We start from the raw sequence: 10,976 nt of genomic DNA, 5'->3' as shown, positions 1-10,976 counted from the left end.
AATCAGAACTAAGCAAGTTGGAATCCTTCATTTGCATAAAGGTCCTGAATAGGAACCTGGGTACGAACTTTCTCTATGAAAGCTAAATCCTCCCTTGGTTTTCTACAATGCAATTTCATTTTACATTGAAGGCTGTATCTCCCTGGTTTGCAAGTTGTTCTTTGGAATAAACTCTCTTTCCTCTAAATTCTCTTTTAGAGAATATTTGTTTTCACCTACGTATTTGATAAACCCCTTATATCAGAAGTTTTAAAAATTATAATTTTAATTAACTGTAAACAAATGTTTGATTTTTTTTCTGAATGATTTTAATGTGTAATTCAAAAATACATTCTTACACTATGTCAGCCCTCCTGCTTAAGAAAGTGATAGCAGATCAGGCCAGGCACAGTGGCTCACGCCTGTAATCCCAGCACTTTGGGAAGCCGAGGCGGGCGGATCACCTGAGGTGAGGAGTTCGAGACCAGCCTGGCCAACATGGAGAAACCCAGTCTCTACTAAAAATAAAAAATTAGCCAGGCGGGGTGGCGCATGCCTTTAATCCCAACTACTTGGGAGACTGAGGCAGGAGAATTGCTTGAACTCAGGAGGCGGAGGTTGCAGTAAGCCGAGCCATTGCACTCCAGCCTGGGCAACGAGTGAAAACTCCGTCTCAAAAAAAAAAAAAGAGAAAATGATAGCAGATCAGCAAGCGGTAACAAAACATAAAAGGTTGTTTTCAGGAAGAATGAACTAGATCTTCACACAAGTAGTAATGTGTCCAATATCAAGACTAGCCAAAGTGTTTAAGATTTCCCCTATTTATCATGAAATTTTTGTTTCTGTTTCTGACTCAATTCAATTTTCTCATCAGACATCAAACATATTCAAGGCACCCCTTTAAATATTAATTGAATTAAGGCAAAAATGTTAAGACGAAATAGACTGCTCCTTATAAAATGAAAATATATATTGTATGACATAAATATATCTTATACTGTACTGAAGAAATGAAGATGATTCTATCTCTAGGCAAAAATTGAGCATTTTTAACTCCAAATTATGCTCATTACTAGTACTTATACAACATGGCTATAGGGTAATTAGTAAGCAGAGAGCTAATGTTATTCTTGATGATCAAGGTAGGAAGAGGAAGTAACATAGTCTATTCAAATAGAGAAGAAAAGATCTATGAATTACAGAATTTAAAACAAAACTGGAAATGAGTCTGGAAGTAACTATTTGAACAGAATTAAAAAGAGAGAACATGGCACTGAAAGCCAGTGCCTAAAATTTACATGAGCTTAAAAGAACATTTTCCCCTTTTTCTTTCCTCTGCTTAATTCATGAGGTGTGAGCAGATTTTGGAGCTTCCAAGGAAGCCATGCGCACAACTAGTACTGAGAATGTACTAATGCTGACAGAAACTGCTTATGGATCCAAGAAAATACTTGCATGATTCTTAACTCTGAGACACTGGGAAGACAATAACCAGTACTGCTGCAGTGCACACATAACAGGATGATGTTTTCACCTGAGAATAAAAGAAGATTTTAACTGTCCACACATTCTAATACTCTCTGTATAGAGTAGTCATACATCTCTCTTCGCCCAGGGAAGTTCTTGGTTGTACTTGTCCAAGCTTATGAAAGAATACAACATTGTTCCCAATTCTTCATTCTTCCCTCTACCGACGCCCTTTGTTATATAAGTTTGCTATGATCTCCCTGTCTAGGTGGAGTATACTTTTACACCTCTTGATTCTGGTCTTGTCCATGAACTTGATTTGGTCAAACAGAAGTTCGAAATGGGTTGAACGTTTTAATACTAGAAAATAAGGGTTCTTTCAACACTTGAGAGTGGATGGAAAAGCTGCAGTTTCTACCTGAGATTTCTCTCAGGGTTGGGGAAGAAATATTTGACAAAACTTAGAGGAAAACATCCACCTTATTCAATACACGAGTTTTCATGCAACTAAAAGGAGAGTATTGTTTCCTAGTTTACCATCAATAGAAAGAAAACTATCGAAAAAGATGGAATTTAGGTATCAGAAGAAATTACATATGTATTTTGTAAATTAAAAATATCTCCTGATAAGACTATCTAGCTATTCCATAAGAGGACTGAACGTAAAGTTCAAATTCACTGTTTCATCTCCAGTGCCTGGTATAGGGCCTGGCCATAGGGGTTTCTCAATCTGTGGACTATCTGTGGAATAAATAAATGGATTATTGGAAATCATCCTATACATAATGCTTATTTGTTCATGCATTTATACTGCAAATAATTACTGAGAAACTATGTGTACCATGCCTATGGTAGATGCTAGGGACACAGCAGTGTGCAAAATAAGGAAATTACCGCCTTCATGCAGTTGATAGTCTGGTTTCAGAAAACAGAATAAATGAAGTTCAAAATGATCACATGATGCTAAGAACTACGGAGAAAATATACATCGAAGAAAAGTGATGGGTGAGTTGGAATGGGAGGCCCCTGCAATTTTAAAGAGGGGGTTAGGGAAGGTGTCACTAGAAAAACAAGAACATTTGAATAATTTTTTAAGAAAATGAGCATGTTAGTCACATAGATAATGAGAAATAGAGTGTTCCAGGTAGAAAGAAGGACAGATACAAAGGTCCTGAGGCAAGTGTGCCCAATGTACTTCAGACACAGCAAGATAGCTAGTGTGGCTGAGGCAGAATAAGGAAGAAAGAGACTACGAGGTGAAGAGCTCAAGTAGATCAAGGGGGCCAGATCTTATTGGGATGGATAGACTATAGTTAGAATGTTGGCTTGTGTTCTAAGGTAAAAACATTAATTTTTAGCGAAGAAGTGGGAGAGTGTGACTTCTGATTTAAAAGAATCATTTCTAGCTATTGTGTTGGAAATACACTAGTGTAGGGAAAAGGTGAAAGCTAAGAGAAGAGACTATTAAAAATTTGCAAACTAGAGATGATGGTGGATTTGACACTGGTAGTAATAATGATAACAAATGTGATGAGAAGTGGCAGGATTCTGAAATCCTGCCGTTTTGAAAGTCAGACAGACAGTATATATTAGAAGACTGAATGTGGGGAGTAAGAAAAAGGGAAAAGTCAAGAATGACTTCATATTTTTTACCTGAGCCACAGGAAAGATGGAGTTGACACTGCTTGCCTTGTGTTTCAGATATTCCCATAAGAGATGCCATAAAAGACAACATTCCACAGAATAAGTTAGCTAGAAAACTTGTAGTGTAGGTGTGTTTTACACTAATTATTTTGAAGTTGAAAATTTTAGATGAGATATATTTGAATAACCATATTTTAATGCCATTTCATAAAATCAAAAATCACTTTGTTTTTCCCACTATGAAATGCTCTCTCCTCTTATAGATAGAATATTTGGACATCAAAATATTTCATATATAGTCATGTGTCGCTTAATGACGGGGATATGTTCTTAGAAATGCATCTTTAGGCAATTTTGTCATTGTGTGAACGCCATAGAGCATACTTACACAAACCTAAATGGTATAGCCTACTACACACCTAGGCTATACGGTATACCTTTTTGCTCCTAGGCTACACATCTGCACACCGTGTCACTGTACTGAATACTATAGGCGGTTACAACACAATGGTAAAATTTATGTATCTAAACATATCTAAACATAGATAAGGCAATGCATTGGGCTGCAATGTTATGACAGCTAGGTGATAGGAATTTTTAAGTTCCACTATAATCTTATGGGACCAATGCCATATATGCGGTCCATTGTTGACCTAAATGTCTTTATGTGGCTCATGACTGTATAAACATTTCATAGGATTTTACTGTACCTAAAATTCAGAAATGTGTGACTCATTCCTTTTTTTGTTTTCTAAAGAACTCTGGAAATATAAAAATTAAACCCATCACTTCTCGGACTTTTGGCTAAGATCAAGTGTAAAAATTAAACCCTAGTGGTCTTAAGATGTGGATGAATTACAAGATCCTTTTGTAAAACTATTTATTTTCAGAACAGAGTCATGAAGAACTAAATCTTACTACCCTATGTTCATGGGGAGGAAATGTGAGAGGGGCAAGCATGCAAAACAAAAGAGGAATTCTTAATCTTAAGACTCAATCTGCACATTTTTATTTTGAACTGGCCTCAAATATTTTTCTTCACATAATAAAATGAAGAAACACCAAATAACAGTCATAGTTGGAATAAAAACTACATTGTTGTAAACATCTGCTATAAAAATTTATATACTGTCTGAGAGAGAGCACTGCATATTGGGAAGAGCAAAGTGCAGAGTTGGAACTATAAAAGAACTGGTTTCAAGTTCTGGCATCATCACTTACGACAGGGGTTTGAACCAAATGTTTAACTCAGTTTTGGAGTTTGAAGCTTTTTCCTCTCTAATAAGGTAGTAATAATATTTTTCTTAGGTCACTTTTTATGAGGACTAAATGAAAAAGTAAATAATATATATTTAAAGGATTTACACAGCTCCTAGAATATTTTATTCTTATTACTTTGCTCCCTGTAAGACAACAGTAAAAATAAAAAATAATAATGTTAACTGATGAAGAAAACAGGACATTGCTCTACTTATCGCACCAAATAAAGACAGGAACTGAAAGAAACTACTGCAGAAATAGCACTAAGAAATGTGAATATGAGACTTTTAGATTGTAGAGACTTTAGTTAACCTAATTAAGATGAAGGAACCTTAGTTGGCCTAAGGGAAACTCCCAGTGACGAAATTGTGAGGACACAGAGATTTGTGCTGAATGCCTCTCAGAGAATGGAACTTGAAGGCATATTCAAGGGATTGACAGTATTATAATTGATTTTGATAGAGACTTCAATATAAACACAGCAGAGAAAAAAATTAGACCATTAGCATACATGTCAGTATTATTATTGTGTATTTGCACATACTGTCGTGTTGAAAGAAGATTTGTTTAGTACACATATCATTCTCATATGTCATTTATTAATTTTATGTTTAAATATTATTTATAATTTGTAAATGCTTCTAAACCAGCAGTCTCCTGGCATTGACTTAAATTTTCCCATGAAATAATTGTCATTTTGTATTCAATTCCCCAAGTGCCTTAGCTGTACTGTCATAAGTAATATTCTTGAACTATACTCTACTGTAGGCCACATTGCAAAAGAGGTGTGTGGAAATTTTTCTTTTCTACTTGAGAATTATCACATATCTCCAGTGCTATGTAAAATGAAGTGATTGCTACAAATGGGACTCTTCAAGTCCAAATGTGCTTGATGTGCCCCAATTCTTAGCTTTCCCTTGCAATAACAGGGTTAATGTTTTGGAAAAATATATTTTAAAAGAAAACTGCAAAACTTGCTGCTACATCAAAAATCAACTTGGCTACTATTAAAATTATATTTAACAGAGTTGCCATATCCAAGCTTCTATTTTTCAGTTGGCTATACACAGATGTGGATCTAAAGGAGGAAGTGCGTGACTTCCATCTTGTCTTGATAATTTTATGTTGATTACAAATTATATAGATGGAAGAAATGTGAAATAAAGTGTAATGACGGCCAAGAAAAGAAGGGGATAGCATAGTTCAATGGCTGAGAAAACCAATTTTGGAAGCAGAAAGGCATGTTGAACACAGAGTTCCTCAACTTATTAGTGTGTGACCTCTGGCAATTTATTTAACTTCTCTAAGTTTATTTCCTGATCCTAAAAAAATTACTAATACTCCTATATCATTGGATCATTATGTAAACTAAGTAAGAAAGTAACTCCAACATTCTTGTCAGTGTCTTGAACATAATAAGCATTCAAGTATTATTAGACTTGATCAGTTATGTTATTACCTTTCTTCATAATAATAAGTAATCAAGTATTATTAGTTGTTGTGGTTATTATTATCATTATTAAGAAAAGAAAATAATTGATCTGTAATGGCCAATACTCTCTCGGCTAATTTCAACTCACAGCTTTCCTCTGGCCCAGTCCTTACCTACGAATGACGAGTGTCCTTATGGAGTGGGAAAATTTGGGGAAATGTTTTCCCCATTGTGCTAAAAGATAGAGCTTTAGGATGAGCTAAACAGACCAGAGGAGTTAACCAACTCCTTCTTAAAACAATCCTCCCCAAAGGATGTCTAAGTGAATGATACAGATTCATGCCAAGCCTTATTGGGAAGATTGAATATCATTTCTCTGATTTTTGCTAAGGGTCTATAGGCCACTTGCTCCTGCTTCTTTTTTGGACCAGCCTTTTCTTGACATAGAATGTGAAATAGGAACTTTGTCAGGACACAGGTGATTACAGTTTCTTTTATCAAAGTTCCTAAGTTTCCATTCCCAAATACCTGATGAGAGAAAATGTTTCAGAGAAACAAAACCCTTTATAAAAAAAATCATATTCTAATTTCTAGGCTTCCATTTGTAAGCTGGGTGGCAGCTCCTTTTAACAAGTATAGTAATGGTTACATAGGCACAATCTTTTGGGGCAGAATTCTGGGGAAATCACAAGATTCCTGCCAGAGCGACGCTTTTCTAGACAATGGAGAACAGTCCAAGAGACTCGCTTTTTTTTTTTTTTTTTTTTTTGAGACTAAGTCCTACTCTTGTTGCCCAGGCTGGAGTATAATGGTGCGATCTCGGCGCATTGCATCCTCTGCCTCCTGGGTTCAAAGCATTCTCCTGCCTCAGCCTCTCGAGTGGCTGGGATTATGGGCACCCGACACCACGCCCAGCTAATTTTTGTATTTTTAGTAGAGACAGGGTTTTACCTCTTTATCCAGGCTCGTCTCGACCTCCTGACCTCATGTGATCCACCCGCCTCGGCGTCCCAAAGTGCTGTGCTGGGATTACAGGTCTGAGCGCACCGCGCCTGGCCTGAGACTCGCTTTTTAAGAGACAGTAGGGGATGGGGTGTTGGGGGGCAATGGAGAGAAAATTCAGTGTGCTTGAGGTGGGGGAAAGTGAGAGGTAACAGGGCCTCCAGAGGGAACAGGAGGGAACCCTACCGCCCTCTGGCCTCTCCAGAGCCTTGGCTCCGCCCCTCTAGCCACTATTGATTGGCAGTCTTCTATCAGGAGTGCCCTCTCGGCCACCATCGTTTTCAAAATAACAGCGGCTTCCATGCTGTACCGGAAGCAGTGCCGTGGAGAACAGACCTGACGGGGCGAGGCCAGAGGACGCTATGGCGGGCCTGAGGTACAGTGTAAAAGTCTATGTCCTGAACGAAGACGAGGAATGGAACAATCTAGGCACTGGTCAGATCTCATCCACCTATGACGAGCAGTTCCAGGGCATGTCGCTGCTTGTTCGGTCAGATTCAGATGGGTCAGTCATCCTGCGGTCACAGATACCTCCAGACAGGCCCTATGGGAAATACCAAGAGACACTAATTGTTTGGTATGAAGCTGAGAACCAGGGTTTGGTGCTAAAATTCCAGGACCCAGCTGGCTGCCAGGATATTTGGAAAGAAATTTGCCAAGCTCAAGGTAAGGATCCGTCTATCCAAACCGCAGTGAACATTTCAGATGAACCAGAGGAAGACTTTAATGAAATGTCAGTAATTAGTAATATGGTTGTGCTGCCTGACTGTGAACTCAATACACTTGATCAAATTGCTGACATAGTTACCTCAGTTTTCTCGTCACCTATTACGGATAGGGAAAGACTGGCTGAGATCTTGAAAAATGAGGCTTATATTCCAAAACTACTGCAACTGTTCCACACTTGTGAAAATCTACAGAATACTGAAGGTTTACACCATTTGTATGAAATTATTAAGGGAATTTTATTCCTCAACGAGGCATGTCTGTTTGAGATAATGTTTTCTGACGAGTGTATCATGGATGTGGTGGGATGCCTTGAGTATGACCCTGCTTTGGATCAGCCAAAAAGGCATAGGGACTTCTTGACCAACGATGCAAAGTTCAAGGAAGTTATACCAATAACTAACTCTGAACTTAGGCAAAAAATACATCAGACATACAGATTACAGTACATTTATGACATTCTTTTGCCTGTGCCTTCCATATTTGAAGATAATTTTCTTTCTACACTTACAACTTTTATTTTCTCCAACAAGGCTGAGATAGTAAGCATGCTGCAGAAAGATCACAAATTTTTGTATGAAGTTTTTGCACAGTTAAAGGATGAGACTACACATGATGATAGACGGTGTGAATTGCTATTTTTTTTCAAGGAGTTATGTTCATTTTCTCAGGCATTACAGCCTCAAAGCAAGGATGCACTATTTGAAACGTTGATACAGTTGGGAGTTCTTCCTGCTCTTAAAATCGTAATGATCAGGGATGATTTGCAAGTAAGGTCAGCTGCTGCAGTTATATGTGCTTATCTAGTGGAGTACAGTCCATCCAGGATCCGAGAATTTATAATTTCAGAAGCTCACGTGTGCAAAGATAGTGACCTTTTCATTAATGTAATAATTAAACAAATGATCTGTGATACTGAACCTGAGTTAGGAGGTGCTGTTCATTTGATGGTAGTTCTGCATACTCTACTTGATCCACGCAACATGCTGACAACACCTGAGAAAAGTGAAAGAAGTGAATTTCTACATTTCTTCTACAAACATTGCATGCATAAATTTACAGCACCACTTTTGGCTGCCACCTCACAACACAACTGTGAGGAGGATGATATAGCTGGATATGACACAAGCAAAAATTGCCCCAATGATAATCAAACAGCACAACTGCTTGCTTTGATATTAGAGCTACTTACATTTTGTATACAGCATCATACATTCTACATAAGAAGCTATATCTTGAACAAAGACTTGCTAAGAAAGGCCTTGATATTGATGAATTCAAAGCATACTCACCTGATTTTGTGTGTTCTTCGCTTTATGAGAAGGATGATTTGCCTTAATGATGAAGCTTATAATAATTACATCATCAAGGGAAATCTTTTTGAGCCAGTTGTAAATGCTCTTCTAGATAATGGAACTCGGTACAATATGTTGAATTCAGCTATTCTTGAGCTATTTGAATACATAAGAGTGGAAAATATCAAGTCTCTTGTTTCACATATAGTTGAAAAGTTTTATAACACACTTGAATCGATTGAATATGTTCAGACATTCAAAGGATTGAAGATTAAATATGAAAACGAGAGAGACAGACAAAGTCAAATACAAAAGAATTTACATTCTGTACTGGAAAATATAGTAGTTTTCAGAGGTACCATAGAAGAAATTGGGCTGGAAGAAGAAATATGTTTTATGGAAGATGCAGGAGAAGCAGTTATGCCACCACTGGAAGATGACGATGAATTTATGGAGACCAAAAGAACCCAAGAAGGAGAAGCAGTTATGCCACCACTGGAAGATGACGATAAATTTACGGAGACCAAAAGAACCCACCAAGAAGGAGAAGCAGTTATGCCACCACTGGAAGATGACGATGAATTTATGGAGACTAAAAGAACCCAAGAACATGAAGACAAGGTAGACTCTCCCAAAAGAACATCTTCTGGTGACTTCAAATTCTCTTCATCTTATTCTGCTTGTGCTGCTATTGGAACAGGTAGCCCAAGTGGTAGCAGTGTGGTTCGTTTAGTGGATCATCCAGATGATGAAGAAGAAAAAGAGGAAGATGAAGAGGAAAAAGAGGAAGATAAAGAATATGAAACATCCCCCAAGAAGAAACCTCGTCTTAGCTCCTAAAATCTATATGGGGCACCCTCAAAATGTGGCTCAACAAAAATTCTATTAACGTCCATAAGCTAAAAAGACTGATTCCACAAGCTTTTTCATGTGAACTTATAATGATAAATCACAGATATAACGAGTTAAGAGGGTTTAATTCTGTAAAAACAAAATTTCTCATAATGTTAAAAAAAAAAATAGTAACCAGAACCTGGGTGATAAACTTTTTAGCAAGAAAGTCTTAATTTGTGTCACGATTTGGGGGAGGAAACCATCTTTGGGAAGGAAAGTCTTAGTTTGGAATGGGGAAGAACCAGGTCGATAATGTTAATGTAGTTTTGTTCTAGAGGTATATATTAGAAATAATAACAGTTCAGTTAAAAGCCTACAAATTACTTGTATAATGGTACTAGCCATGGTATTCTTTCCTTCAGTTACCTTTTTAACACAAAAGTTTGTGTTTATATGAAAAACAAAGTTAACTATAAAAAATGTTAGTCTCTTCAGACATTTCTATAAAGATATAACAAAATTTAAGCTTATAAGTAATTGGAAGGAAGTAGCTTTCAGAGTGTACTTTCATTCATTAAAAAAGCAAGCTGGATTTACAATGTGCAGTTATTTGTTTTTATTAAAACAATAGAAATGTATTCTCTCACCGTTCTGGAGGCTGGAAGTCCAAAATCAAGGTGTCAGCAAGGCCATGACCCCTCTGAGACACTGGATAGCATCCTTCCTTGCCTTTTCCTAGCTTCCTTCCATGGGTGGCCATGGATTCTTGGAGTTGATTGGCTTGTAGGTGTATTAGTCCAAACTTTGCCTGTGTGGTCACATGGCATTCTTCTTGTGTCTATGTGGTTGTTTATATAACTTTTTTTTTTTTTTTTGAGATGGAGTCTCACTCTGTCACCGAGGCTAGAGTGCAGTGGTGCAATCTCAGCTCACTGCAACCTCTAGCTTCCGGGTTCAAGTGATTCTCCTGCCTCAGCCTCCCACATAGCTGGAACCACAGGCATGCACCACTATGCCAAGCTAATTTTTGTATTTTTTTGTGGAGACGGGGTTTTGCCACGTTGGCCTGGCTGATTTCGAACTCCTGACCTCAAGTGATCCACCCGCCTAGGCCTCCCAAAGTGCTGGGATTACAGGCATGAACCACCGTGCCCAGCCTATTATAACTATTTTAGATAACAGATGGCAAACATCAGTCCAGTAGTATTTGCAAAATTTTCTTTTTTTTGGAATGAGAATTTCTTTTTTTTATTTTTTATTTTTTTAAATAATTTTATTGATCATTCTTGGGTGTTTCTCGGAGAGGGGGATGTGGCAGGGTCATAGGACAATAGTGG

The 10,976-nt window shown here is 37.5% G+C and overlaps 1 protein-coding gene across 1 annotated transcript; it reads left to right on the top strand.

Moving 5' to 3' along the window:
* Nucleotides 1–7,067: 7,067 nt before the first annotated feature.
* PPP4R3C (protein phosphatase 4 regulatory subunit 3C) lies at nucleotides 7,068–10,238 on the top strand. The gene has a single exon (XM_528914.8). It carries the CDS (start codon nucleotides 7,147–7,149, stop codon nucleotides 9,643–9,645), a length of 2,499 nt encoding a protein of 832 aa, XP_528914.1. The 5' UTR covers nucleotides 7,068–7,146; the 3' UTR covers nucleotides 9,646–10,238.
* The last annotated feature ends 738 nt before the right edge of the window (nucleotides 10,239–10,976 follow it).

This window comes from Pan troglodytes, chromosome X (assembly GCF_028858775.2).
Source record: "Pan troglodytes isolate AG18354 chromosome X, NHGRI_mPanTro3-v2.0_pri, whole genome shotgun sequence".
NCBI classification, from domain to species: Eukaryota; Metazoa; Chordata; class Mammalia; order Primates; family Hominidae; genus Pan; species Pan troglodytes.
The sequence above is the reverse complement of the archived record's forward strand: the minus strand, read 5'-3'. Positions and strand labels throughout refer to the sequence as shown.

Bases quoted from the DNA above. Each gene is read 5' to 3' on its own strand.
- PPP4R3C (XM_528914.8), top strand. From the start codon at position 7,147: ATGGCGGGCCTGAGGTACAGTGTAAAAGTCTATGTCCTGAACGAAGAC.